Genomic DNA, 14610 nt, shown 5'->3' with positions numbered 1-14610 from the left:
TGACTAGTTCTCTGCTTTTAATAATATCTCTCAGGGAGTGCAGAAAGGGAGATGATGTTTTTTTTATTTTTTATATATAAAACCCCCAAGGTTTTTTTTCATCTTTTCCTCCATCTTTTTTGTATTTCTACTGTCTGTGTTTTATCATCAGATTTTCTTTTACCACATCTGTGTTCCATCCATATGCAAATACTGTAAAGTTAACAAAGCAGCTCATGTCTTTTCCAGGGGATCGCATTAGATCAGTGGTAGCTGTGTGGAGCTGGGCCTTTTCATTTTGATGTGAATCAGTTGGGATGTCGGAGGGAAGAGCGGAGCGCTTTCAACAGCTGTTCCAGGGTTTGCGTCATGCGGCGCGGGCCAGCGTCATGGCTGAGGGTTCGCACGCTATGCACACACAGAGGCATGCTGCGGGGACCCCCAGTCGAAGGCATGACCAAACACAGGCATCGTGTTCTCACGCAGCCGCTGTGCTGCCGAGGAACAATGTCACCTGTTTTAGAGCGATGACAGGCGGCTGGTTCTGCTCGCAGTCTCACGTTTAACTGCCTGTTTGCTGCATGACTGCTGCGATGCTTGCTGCCCCTACTGAGAGGAGTCAAGCTCCAAATCACTGCTTCGTTACCCATTTCAGTCATCAGGCCAGTCTGAATGAGAGGAAGGCCGACAGAAAGTGCATTCTGGCTTTTGTATCTGTCGGGTAATATGTTATCAGTCATTAGCACTCGTTGCAGGACGAATGTAGCATGCAGTGATGATGCAATAGATGGCCTCCACTTTTTTACAAGGTGGTGGATCGACAGAGTTTAAGCACACAGTAACTTATTTATATACCAAAAAAATAATTAGAAGAATAATTCAATTCTAAACGTATTAATAATAATTAATAATTATACACTTATAATTATTTCATTATTAAAAATTAAGTAATTCAATAATTAAATATCTTAAACTTGATCGTCTTCTTAATTACTGTATATTTAAATAAAAAGAACATAAATTTATTACCTTTATTGTCTTTTTGATAAGAAAAGTGATCAAAATCATCTTATTTTTAAAAAAAAACCTGAATAATTTGAACCCCTTTAAAAAGTCATTCAATATATTAATTTATCAAATTGTAAGAAAATAAAGATAATTCACAAGCTTTATATACACACGTTTACATTCAAAATAAAAGTTATAAACAATGTATAAAGATCATTTATTAAACTTACAATTTAAATGTTATAATACAAACATTAGAAAAAGTTTTAATCTTGCTTTTCAAAGAATGTTTAAAAACATGTCCATTTACAAAATGCTACATAGTAAGTATGATATAATTTATTTAAGATTTGTTTAAATAGTTTAAAAAGTAACAGATAAGCTTAATAGGCTATATTTCTTTACTTTATAAATATATACATATATATTATAATTTTTTTTTTTATATATATATATATATATATATATATATACACACAACATAAACATGAAAACACAACATCAAATTTTTTAATTATTCTTGAAATAATAGTAAAGTGATTTTTACTATTACTTTTTTTTGCTTTTCTTCAACAAAATGAAGAAACTATGAATATTACCAGACAAAGTTCCGAGAGGAGCTGTTGTTTTTCATCCTGTATAAAAATGAAAAGCAAAGACCAATGACAGTTGAGGAAGTAGTGTGGGTTTATGGTGATGTCTGCATTGAGGAGAGAGACGTGTCAATCATCCTTTGTAGCCTACAAGAAGTGACTTCTGTCCGAAGCTGCCTCCCGCTGAGCCTCATGTTGTGTTTGGCCGCGAGCTTTCCATGAGAATATGTTGTATTTTGATCAGAGCGCAGAGTCCTAAATGACATTGTGTGTTTCTGTGCTTTGTGTTGCAGGTGTACGCTCCGTCTGCCAGTACAGCAGACTACAACAGGGACTCACCGGGCTATCCCTCCTCCAAACCTCCCAGCTCTGGCTTCCCGAGCTCGTTCTTCATGCCAGGTACTCATGAACGCACACACACACAAATCAGAACTCCCTGCAGTGGATTACTGAGTTTATACTGGATCACGGCCGATGTGAAAAGATTTTCTTACTATAATCCTCAACAAAAAAAGACAAGAGGTGGTTTGCTCACAAAGTCTCAGGATGACGTGAACGTTGCTAGGTAACCCTGCTTTCACACCAAATGTGTGACATTGCTCAGAGCAAGGCCATTACATCCAATGGCTGCATTCTCCCAATGGGAGAGATGCAGAAACTTGCAATTTTTAGATTTTCTTTAAAAGTCTGACCTGCCGATTCCGATGTTTGCCTATCCGGATTATCTTTACAAGAACTATAATCGACAGCAGGGCTCCAGACTAACTTTTTTCACCTGGCCCCTGGAACCATAACGATTAATAATTTCAGCAGTGCTAAAGTCAGTGTAAACTGTCAAAATTCTAAATGGTATCTTTTTACCCTGTTATTGTCATCTATCACACAGTTCAAATGATTATAATTGACATTATTGTAATTTTTGTTTCCTTTGATTGGCATTAGTCGTTATAATGTTGTGTTATAAGCTGCTAGAGTTAGTAAGGCAAGTTGGAGAGCAAATGTTTCTGTAGATATTTAGTTGATGACACACTTTCACTGCCGGAGAGTGTTTCCAATCTACTGACTTCAATCAGTAAAGGCTCAGACTGATTTTAGTATTTGTATATTCTTATTGTCTCTTTTCCCCTTTAGCCTGGTCTAAAAAAACAAAAAAACAACCACATCACAAACATTGATAAAGGTACAAATGGTCCCAGAAAGCACGTTTTGTCCAGCACAGTTCTGTGTTAACATGGTCATTCTTTAACCCGAAGAAGAAACACCAGGTGTCGCATTTACATGGATGTGTTCTGAAATCAGGTTACTGCATGAAGTGGATCAGATTACCAAACCGCATGTAGACACAGTTACAGCATAGAGAGAAACCTCAGTGTGTTTTTTTGTACTGATCTGAAACCAGCATGCAGCACATCATCACATGTACCTGTCTCTCCCCTCTCTCTGTGTCAGACGGTCACCACACCGGCGACCCCTGGAGCAGCAGTAGTAGCAGCATGAGCCAGCAGGGTTACCACGGCAGCATGCTAGGGGGCGGGAACTCGTCCCACGGCCCCGCCCAGAGCTCCTCCTACTGCGGGATTCACCCACACGACAGATTGGTGAGCAGAGCTGTTAATCACAGTGTACTCAAACACAGCGGTCTATACAGGTCGCAACTTTTTTTTTCTTTCGAGGAAGACAGAGTCATGCCCCTCCCCACTCTGCCTCTGATTGGCTAGTGCTCGTTGCTGCAGTTGTTGGGTTGGTAGGAATGCCTCTGTCATCCTGGTAGAAAAAACATTGTGCATAAGTCGTGACAATTTAGCAATTCAGTTTCCCTTTTCACCACCTTCATGATATTCTAAAAATGAGGTACTTTCACATCGTCTAATTTTCCTATGTTGCTTCTCTTTTGTGTTTCTTTTTTTTTTAAGAAAAAAATTATACATATTAAAAAATGCCAAAAAAAAATAGGGTTTTTTTCTTTAGATTTCTCTTAAATTCACCAAAAGTTAGCATTAGATATGGAACATTTCCATGTTTAAACATAGTAACACATAAACTCTCTGTAGTGTCTTCAAACTGATTCAGTCATTTTACATTACAAATCCTTTTTCCCCAGACTCTACTTCAGTAGCCCTTACATACACCAAACTTTCCAGTTTAACTCCTATCTTTATTCTGAAGGTTTTGAATATGATTTATAAAACATTGTATTCCTCAAAAGATGGCCAAACTGGATTTTTCTTATTACTGTTGACCTTATTTTATGACTTATGGAGTGATACCAAGAGATATTCTAAATTCCCTCTGTAAAAACCGTTTACTCCTTTCAACAAAATATTCAAAGAATTTTGAACCTGGTTTTAACCAATGTTTTCTGATTTCTGTTCTGGAAATGTTCACGTTGGCACATATTAAATCAGAAAATGATTAATTTGTATAGCTAAACAACATTTCAAAAAACCTTTATTATAAAAAAAAAAAAGAATTGCCCTAATGTAAGTAATCAACTGAGGAAGATTCATGGTGAAATCTATTGCCTACATTTTTTCCGTCTTCACCTGCAGCGTCTCCCACTTAAACTTTTATTGAGTTCTGTCCGTCTCTCCACAGAGCTATCCGTCGCACTCGTCTGCGGACATCAATTCCAGCCTCCCCCCCATGTCCAGCTTCCACCGAGGGGCTGGGGGAGGAGGAGGAGGAGGAGGCAGCGGGGGAGGAGGCAACCACTACAGCACTGCCTCGTGCACCGCCTCCACCAACGGCACAGAAAGTCACATGGGTAAGACACCTGCACGTGTGGTTTTTGTCTTGCTGGTCCCGGCCGTAGACTCTAGTTAATCAGTGAATAGTGTGAGATCTGGTCTAGGTTTATTCTACTCGTTTGAATGCCTAGAAACCATGGCTGTAGACTTACAACTTCAGATTGGACTCGACCTAAATCACAACAATAAAGACTTGGGACTTGAATTTGACTCCTGACTTGGACTTGACTTTGAGACTGACTCCCTAAAGACTTGACTTTTCCCCTAAAAGACTTAAACAAGCTCTGCTCTGTGTAAGCTTCCCCTCTCATCATACTCACTGGTACACCACTCGTTTGAGTACAACAGATTGCTTTACTGTAAAAGCAATTTGACACATCCAAGGCATCACCTTGTACTGATGCCCTGGATGCACTTGCTGTGTTTGTGTGTTTTTTACCTAGCGTGATACGACTCGAACGATTTAAACCACTTAATAACTAAACTTCAGTGTCAGGGGAGAAGGTGGGCGGTCGTAAACTGAAGAACAGTTGTACTCGGTTTTGGCTCAACCTTGGAATCACCGACACACACAAACACACACACACACAGCATGCCATATGGACCCCTTGCTTTGAATCCCATAGAACAAATAGGATCAGCAATAAGAAACAGATTGAAAGTTTGTTTTCATGGGAAGATGTCTCCAACATTCCACAGAGATATCTTCCCCCCCCCACCACACACACAAGCCCGAGCAGATGAGTGTAAACACAACATGGAGCTAATAAAAAGCATGACGCTGTTGTTTAAATGCAAACGTATGATGTGTGCACACATGATCGCCTAAACCCGGCGTGCACGGTGCTCACAGGCTGTTTCTCTGCATCGCTCTGATTCATGCAAGTAAACAAGCGAGTCAGTTCTCTTTACAGAGAGCAGCAGCCGCTGAGGCCAATATGTCCAGTTTAGTTGTATATCATACAACTAAACTGCATGCTCAATTACGTTGTGGCGGAAACTGAAATCAATCAGATTACGGTCGCAGTTTTAAACTGTTTTAAACGTGGTTAAAGTTATAAATACAATAAAAAAATAAAGAACAACAGAACTACTTCATTTGGTTTAGTAAAAGACATTGTGGTTTGACTTAAATTGATATGTTTGTTACGATATTCAAACAGTGTATGTGAATTAAAATGAGTCAAATTGACTTTTGGTCACACGGGACACTAACTGCGGTCTCCTGAGTGAAAGTCCTATGTCTGTTTGACCCATCCCTCCACCATTACAAATGACCTGAATCAAAACTGACCACATTTGTGAAGAAACTACAAATGTCACTTTTCAGTCCACTGGTAATAATTGTTCCATTCTCTAATTCTCATTTGAAGGCCAGTGGTATAAGGATATTTAGGAATAAAATGAATGGCCAGGGTCAGAGACCTTAGATTCAATCTCCATATTGGTCATGAATTCCAATTAACACCATTGATGGGAAGCTGGTGAGGGATCACATCCTTGTCACACCAGCAGCGACTACTCCCTTACTAGGTTTTGATAATAGAGTGTGTCCACACTGGAAACGTGACACATGTAAGTTTACTCCAAAACTCATGCATGCACCAAAAAAAAAAATCTTATTGTGCTTTTGATGGTCCCACAATGCAATGCTGAGAGGAAATAGAGGAACTACTCTCAGCTTGGAGACAGCTCCAAGAGGAAGAAAAAAAACATCCGGTCTATATTTCCTGTTTGAAAAAGGTTGAAGTACATTTGATTCCTTTTAAACTAGCTGCAAAAACTGTGTGCTTTTAATGCTAGTATAAAGTAAGCAATGTATACAGCTAATATGTGATATGGAAATGGGACACTGCAAAGGAACTACAGGGCAGCAAGCATATCAATAAATAAATAAAGAGATAAACCCAAAAAATATTCAGCTGCATAAAAAACTAAATAACTGATTTTACAAAAAAAAAATTTTTTGTTGATAATACAAACCAAAATGACTAGCCTCTTCTCTCTATGGTGATGGACAGACATACAGAACAACTTTGGAATCAGTGTTGTTTTCGGAATGCCCTCCTCCTTTGCAGCTATAAGCTCTCATTTATGAAAAAGATTTTCTCCTGCATGTGTTCTAAATTATGCGTCAATTCAGGATACAAGTTTGTGTGTGTGTGTGTGTGTGTGTGTGTGTGTGTGTGTGTGTGTGTGTGTGTGTAACAGTAATCCCTTGGATGGTTTACTAGGCCAGCGATGTGGCGTGAGTGAGACATGAGGCTTTAACCCCAAAACATATGCTGCTTCCTCTCTCTCTCTATCTGTCTCTCTCTCTCTCTCTCTCTCTCTCACCTTCTCTCTCTCTTTCTCTCTCCCTCTAACAGCTTAAATAAGTCCAGTACTGCCAATATCTGTAATGGATTCATTTGCCATGAAAGGATGTGTTTTGCTGTGCTGTGTGTGCTGTGTGTGTGTGTGTGTGTGTGTGTGAGTGTGAGTGGCGTGCACGTGTCTTACTTGTGTGTGCGAGCGTAAACTTTCCATCTGGGATCTGCTATCAGGAGAGATGAGTTCCTCTGCCTCAGTGTGTGTGTGTATGTGTGTGTGTGGGCGCTCATCTGGTCCTGTGAGGTCACTTCCTTCCTCTGTGGCCTCGCTGCTCTTCAAGTGTGTGAAACAGATTTAGTTGTACTAAGGTCGGCCATTTGCAGTCAGTCAGTGAAATGTGTAGAGTCTCTGACTCACATTGTTTAACAAGGATTCTGGTCAAACTGCCATTTTTTTTAACTTTGGAGCGAAGTCAACTTTAATCCCCAGTATGAGGGGACTGAAGCGTGGAGCTGAGGTGAATCTAGTTTAGCTTTCACATACTGTTTGGTGACCTCTGACACAAGAATTTGCCCCCCTTGGAAAACACCTCAACAGAGTTGACCTTTGCAGCTCTATCATATTAGGCGTGTCACACCCTAAAGTTTTATATGACTGTTCTCTGCCAAATTGTTAAATGCACCACAATAGAGATCCATCATGGTCTGCAGCCGGCATCAGACAGGAGTCCACAGTGCAAATAGCCCTCTTTAATAAATGTCCATACGACAACAGTCACCTGCATAACAAAATGTTGAAATGTTTTGCGTGAAACCTATCGACTGATGTATGCGAATAGACAGAATCATTAAAATGTGTAGTTACTAACAGCATCCTTATTTACAAGAATGCATCCCTCATCTTCACAGCGAACCGAGCGCCAAGTGCAGCAGCCAGCAGCTCTCAGACAGGAGACGCCTTAGGGAAAGCACTCGCATCCGTAAGTGCAGCACACACAAACATACGCATGCGTATACATGTGAGATATCTCTTTAGTATTTTATCAATGCAAAATTATTTTTCAATGAATGTTGACTCTTGGAATGTTGATTCTGGAGTTGTGATCTATCCATCGAGGTTGTTCTACATGCTTTTCTGACTTTAATTTATTTGGGGTTTTTTCAGATCTACTCTCCGGACCATACGAACAACAGCTTCTCGTCCAATCCCTCCACACCAGTCGGCTCCCCGCCCTCCCTCACAGGTAGCACATCACACTCACCCTCCAGTCACAGCACACCAAATATACGTCGTCATAGAAACAACAACCACAGATGGAAAAAGCAGAGCTGACTTGGACTATAGACTTGACATGAACTTGTTTCGAATGAATTGCGACTTGACTTGATTAAAAAGACTTAGGACTTGAATTGAACGTGTTTTTAAATAACTTGGGACTTGTTTTTAACTTGACTCAAATGACTTGCTACATGACTTGAACTTGTTTCAAATTACTTGAGACTTGACTTGATCTTTTTTTAAATGACTTGAGACTTGACTTGAACTTGTGTGTTTGAGACTTCACTTGGACTTGACACTTGACTTGACCTTTTTTTTTTTAAATGACGTGAATTCAGCCATGGAAAGAAAAAGTAAAACAAAGTCAAAATAATAAATGTAATTGAAAAAACAAACTTAAAACAGGACGTTTAACTACAGCTATGTATTTGTATGTATTACACTTAAAGGGATCTCTACTTTTTAACTCTCATCACTTGCCGTAAAATAAGACCATGAAAACACGTATTAGTTGCTGTTTTTCATCTCCATATCCTCCTCCTTCTCCTCCTATTTCCACCGATTACTCCTCCTTGCGGCTGATGTTGTAAACTCTCCCTGCTCCTTTAAGTGAAAAAGGACTTTTCCTAATAATCGTTGTGTCAAATTTGTCTCTAATTGTCGTCGCTACACACACCGTTTGAAATTTCTATGCTGCACCGTGTGACTGACTAATTACGAGCACCACTTCGACAAACCGTTTACAAACCTACCGGCTCCCCCTCCTCTCTTCCTCCTCCTCCTCCTCCTCCTCCTCCTCCTCCTCCTCCTCCTCCTCCTCGTCATTATAGCTGCCTCGGATATTGCCTGCTAAACCATAATTGGTGTTTATCATTGTGTCGGAGTTACTCCACTTTTTACAAATTAGAAATGACGCCTATTAGAGCAAACTACATGCAAATTGATATTAAGGCTAATTCTACAGGGGTGTTTTACAGTGTCGGACTCGGTATAATTTACCCTGCCGGTTAATACATATATTTGTATTTGCACATGAATGTACCCAGGTGATTATTCATTAATTAGCATATGGTAATGAGCATGTATTATGAATAAAGGAGAAGGGAGAGAAAAGACTGTGAGACAAAACGGGAAGACAATTTAAAAAAAAGGGGAGAAACACAAGCTAATGAGATGAGATCAGAGGTACAAAGGAGAGATCAGTGGTGAGGGCAGAGAAGAGGTAAGAGGAGTAAAAGATGAGGAGGGCTAAGAAAGGGGAATAAAGGGGATGAGAAGGAACAAAAGGAAGTGTGAAAAGGGAGCGAAAATAGGGAGGAACTTAAGGGGTGGATGTGTTGAAAGGCTAAGAAAAGAGAATAAAGACCAGAAAATAGGATACGAGTAAAGAAAACAAGGGACAAGAGGAGAGAAAAAAACGAACAAAGAACGATGATGAAGGCACAAGAAGAGATAAAAGGAGAATGAAGAGTCATCAAGAGGAAAACGAGGAAAGAGAAAATGACACGAGAAAGGAGAAAAAATGATCAGACAGTGTCATGAAAGCTTTCATTCACCTCACTGGATAAAAGCAGCAATCACTGATTTTCAAACTGGAAAAACATTATGATTACAACTGAATTTAGACAAGCTCATAAACTCAGAGGGCTTTTATCGTTCTTATCTCTTTATTGACTGAAATGATCTATATGGGGAGAGCAAACAGCCCTCAGAGAGCTAACCCGACCAACTAGGGCAACATGACAACATCTCTGTTGGCTAGAAGGGGTGGGTGATATATTGAAAGTACTCCATGTATTTTCGACTTTTAGTCCACGTTGTCAGAATGGTAAAATGGAAGATGCAAGCCTCCGCTTGGAGAAAGAACGTGCAAGATCTGACCTCAAAATAAAGTGACTTTCCGGAAAATGTGAATAAGTCCCAGTTCCACACCTCAGGTTTCAGATTAGCTTGCTAGAATGATCACCCTGGCATGAATATAAGCATTAAAGGGTTAAATAAAAAAGTTAAGTTGTTTATAGAGAAAATAAGAAAATATTGTGAAGACCATATCCCCAACGACTGCTGCAGCTGATATGTCATGGAGCTTCTAGAAAGAAATATGTCACCAAGATGTGCAGAAGAATTTCTCTGTGCTACTTTCCGGTGTGGTTTTGGTAGTTTCTATCGATTTTTTATGTACTGGTTTAATATGTCTGTTTCTCAGATTAATGTTCACACACCATTTATGAATGGAGTTTTATTTGTGGTTCAATGTCAATATGAACATCTTAAATGATTGGACCCCGCCCCTCCCACAGTCATCGATGACCTTCCTAAGGCGAGACCTTTTTTTAAATGGAACCATTTCTTTCTTTGGGTCTGACATTAACAGCACTTGTTATTTGTCACTTAATCATGCTGCTTAATCTTATGAAGACAAAAGACTCTTCTTTACGGATCTTCAATATGTAGGACATATGGTGCAGGACGCGTAGCCACATATGGTATTACTGGGGCGTTAATTATTTGGATTCATCATGTCTTTGCTGGTCATTTACACAGCTTTCTGAAGACGAATCTGACGTGGCTCACTCGTTAAATCCAACTGTACAAAAAATGTCAGAGAAAGTTGCGGTAAGAATACCAAAATGCTCCTGCATAAGGTCAGAATTTTTCAAGTATCATTTTTGACCACAAACTAAATTCCATTAATTTGTGCGTATTTGTTAAAAGAAGATATGCCTTCATAACCTGGACACATAAATCCAAAACTATCTGTGTGATCAGATACAACTAGGGACGGGCGTCAAAATGTTATTTGTAGCGATATGGGTGAGCTCAGTGCTTTGAAGCTCACCTCACATCTGGAACCCCAAACGCTGTTGAAAGGCCTCCGTTTACCGGCCCGCCAATCGCTCAGAGCCTCATATTCATGTAAATTCGCACAAGTCGCTGTCTCTCCGCCGTCTACCAGCTAATGAGACCTGTCGATTCAGACGCAACCCTTCAGAGCGGCGGCAAACACAAAAGCAGAAAAGAACAGAGACACAAAGCTTGTTTACTCTGCAGAGGGCCCATGCTAATCAACCACTTGTGCCTTTTACGAAGACAAAAGCCTGGTATTAGCATTTCTGCTACGAGATATGAGTCGGTTTGTTCTTTTTTCTGTCTTTTCTTCTCCATCTCTACATTTATTTTGTCCGAGCACCACAAGTGGATACAACAAAACCCTCCTCAAAAGATGTTTTGTCTGCTGCTTGGCGCTACGTTGAGTGGTTTGTGTCCGTGACTCGTAAAGAGGAGGATTTGGCTGTGGTCCACACGCAGACAGACCTCCATTTTTTGTACACTCTCGACCTGTGCAGGAGCCGCTGGGGGGGGGGGGGTTGGAGTCTATCCCAGCATGCGTCGGGTGAGAGGCGGGTTAAACCCTGGACTGGTCGACTGTCTATCCCAGAACATGCAGGCAGATGAAGGGCCGCCATTTTGAACCAAACTAAACAAAAAACACAGAAACGTTAAGGGTCCAATTATTTGTCAAACTCCCATATCTCCTGCCCATATCTACCTGTTCTGTTCTCTGAATCCTTTAATCTCACAATCGACTCACCCCCTTCTCCTCTGACGATGATGTCTCCTTGTCTCCTCTTTCCTAGCTGCCAGTTCAGCTGTCTGGTCGAGGAACGGCGGACAGGGACCGTCGTCGCCAAACTACGAGGCTCCGTTGCACTCCCTGGTATGCGCGCACTCACACACCACATTATGTTCATGTCTACTATATAAATGACATTCACCTCCATTGTATTGAAGTGTAGATGTAGTTGGTTAACTTAATGACCAGACATGAAAAGACCAAAAGCTAAAATGTCATAGTCCGTCTCACAATTATCTTTTTGACTTCCCTTACTTGCCTGTTGCACCCAAACCCATCGGCTCCTACTGGAGATGTAAATCTATAAAAGTAGCTCACAAATATATCGTCTTGTATTTGAAAAGGGCTCTGTAATTTCAATAATCAATTAATTCTGTGTTTTGTCTTTTCATGGGATTTCTCGACTGTGAAAAAAATATCTTCATGTTCATGTGAACCTGTTTTAACTCGTAGCTGAGCTCGGCCACATGGTCTCTTTATTTTGACTGACTTAGGTTATTTAATGCAGGTAAATGTGTATAATCTGTCCAAAGCTTCTAATAAATCACAGAGGTCAGGATGTCCCAGATGGACAACCAATTTTTCTGTTTCATCCAAACTGCTTCTCAGAATGAAAGTTCAGATTACAGATGGGAGAGAAACACTCACACCATTCTGTGTTCCTCCACTACGCAGCAAAGTCGCATCGAGGACCGTCTGGAGCGTTTGGACGATGCCATCCACGTGCTGCGGAGCCACGCGGTGGGACCGTCGACGGGGATGGCCGGCGGGCACGGTGACATGCACAACCTCATCGGGGCCGCACACACACACAACGGCGCCATGGGCGCTCTGAGCAGCGGCTACGGTTCAGGACTGCTGTCGGCCAACAGACACTCCCTCATGGTAGGTCCTGAGAGCATGTTTCTGTACGCTAGGAATGAATGTAAGGGGGCGAACATAAGTCACATTAGTCCCTCTATGAATGGTCTACAGTGTTAATGTGGATAAAGTAAAACCATGCACATTTTACAAAGGCATTTTACTTGAACAAATCTAAATTTACTGTCAAGATATTGTAGCGATGAATGGTAGTGTTTGTTAAAAACAATTAATTAAATGTAAATATATCAAACTCAATATGTCTCCAGGGCTCATATTCAGTATTAATAGCTTTCTAAAAGTCAGTTATGCTGTCAACAATATATGAAAAAGCAATGATGCACAGTAAATAAAAGTGACAGGAATATTTTATTTCAAGAATAATTAATTAATTCTTTGTTTGTTATAATGAAAATACTTTGAGAAATCCACACACTTACACAAGCCAACATTTTGTCTGCTTTAATCAAACTCTGGTTCGGTTGGTTTGGGTTGTTGTGAACACAGTAATAATCGTACTCTGGTGCGGACCAAAACAACCAGTCCTAGGTGGTCCAAACCGTTTCCTTGCAAACCCTAGAGCGGTTTGATCGCAGTGAGGACATAATCCAACCCAAATGCAGGAAGTAAACCAAAATGTAGGGAGGCCTGCCCGGACATTTGTCCATCCCAACACTTGTCCACGCAGGCATCCTGCATTTTGCTTGACTTCTCGGCAGAATAGAATATACAGAATAATGCCAAATAAAGATCATACAAATAACAACTTTATCAAGAAACTGGAGGAGAAGGGATTCATGCGTAGATCAGTGTAGAGTCAAATTTTTATTTTGGTCCACTTTTATTTAATATTGTGGAGCTGAATCAAACTAAATAGAAAATGAACCAAAAATATCAATTTCACAGACTATGTCTTGTAAAAGCACCCTAAGGTGGAAAAAAAGTGACACTAACTCGAGATGATTTGTTTAAAGAGTTGCTGTTCGACATTTTGTGGCCACTGACACGGAAATAATCCCATTCTCCAAAATATTCCCCGACACGAAACACTTTTTTGTCGTAAATGTGATAACTTTGTATAAATCACAAGGTGATGAAAAGTCACACACATGGTCAAACAAAGGTTTACACATTGTATTATTGATAGAGGTCGAAACAGGAATGAGGGGAGGAGGAGTGAAGGAACAGTGAGGAAAGGAGAAAAGGGCCCAAGACATAAAAGAGGAGAGGAAAACAGAAAGTATGAAGTCAGAAAGACAACAGTAATGTTTTTCATATTACATTTTTGATTATTTATTTTTTTCAACTTGAAACAATAAACACAATGAACCAAACAGCTGTGTGACATAAGGAGATGTAGGAGGGCGAGAGAGAGAGAAAAAAAGAGAGCTCAATTAGAAACACTGCCGCCATAAACACAATCACATACATGTTCAGTTAGACCTACTTTGTTTACTTGTGCTTTACAGTTGTGCATATTCACACAAACACACACACACACACACACACAAGATATTCATACAGGCAAAATTATCTCTCTCTTTACGAAAAAAAACGTGACATCATCCGTCGGGGCTCTGAAGGGACATTCTGACTTTTGTTATTGTGGCTGTAATGAACAATGCGGCCTCTAGGAGGCGCTAGCAGAGCCTTTACACTGTTCTCACTATACGGCAGGTTAGGAACTTTGTCTGTCTGGTCTTTGTTAAAGTATTTACTTTGAAGTGTTGTTTTCTAAATGGAGAGCACCTGAGGGGTGTGTGTGTGTGTGTGCATGTGTGTGTGTTGTATGTGCTCATACGCTGGCCGGCTCCCGCAGAGATTATCTTCTTCTCACGCACATCTGTCCAGCTCACTCACTCACTCTCTCTCTCTCTATCTATCTCACTCTCTCTCCCACATTTGTCTCTCTCCCCTCTCACATGTGTATTTATTCATATATTTCCCGCTTCAATCTTAAAGGTGCGCTGAACTATATTATCCATGTTTAAGATGTAATATAAATGGTGTCACTCATAGTTCTGAACCCCTCAACAATTTTTGGGCCCCATTTGAGCTCACTAGTGCAGTGGCTGTTGTGGGCGTGGCGGTTCAGAGCGTAGGCGTGTTCCGAAAAGAAAGCGAGTGCCGGCCTCCCAGCATTGAAGCGTATTCGGGGAGGAGCGTGGCGGTGGAGACCAAACCAGAGCTACGGCGA

At 40.5% G+C, this 14610-nt stretch overlaps 1 protein-coding gene across 2 annotated transcripts in view; it reads left to right on the top strand.

Moving 5' to 3' along the window:
* Positions 1-14610, top strand: part of LOC129101982 (transcription factor 4-like) — a 221563-nt gene that overhangs the window by 183810 nt on the left and 23143 nt on the right. For both annotated transcript variants that reach the window (XM_054611869.1, XM_054611867.1), the window contains 7 exons: positions 1874-1979; positions 3030-3178; positions 4176-4344; positions 7549-7619; positions 7805-7883; positions 11557-11636; positions 12228-12437. In XM_054611869.1, the coding sequence (XP_054467844.1) occupies positions 1874-1979; positions 3030-3178; positions 4176-4344; positions 7549-7619; positions 7805-7883; positions 11557-11636; positions 12228-12437 (864 nt within the window). The remainder of the gene's footprint in view (positions 1-1873; positions 1980-3029; positions 3179-4175; positions 4345-7548; positions 7620-7804; positions 7884-11556; positions 11637-12227; positions 12438-14610) is intronic.

Source organism: Anoplopoma fimbria, chromosome 14 (genome assembly GCF_027596085.1).
Source record: "Anoplopoma fimbria isolate UVic2021 breed Golden Eagle Sablefish chromosome 14, Afim_UVic_2022, whole genome shotgun sequence".
Taxonomy (NCBI): domain Eukaryota; kingdom Metazoa; phylum Chordata; class Actinopteri; order Perciformes; family Anoplopomatidae; genus Anoplopoma; species Anoplopoma fimbria.
This window is presented reverse-complemented; position numbering and strand designations above follow the sequence as displayed.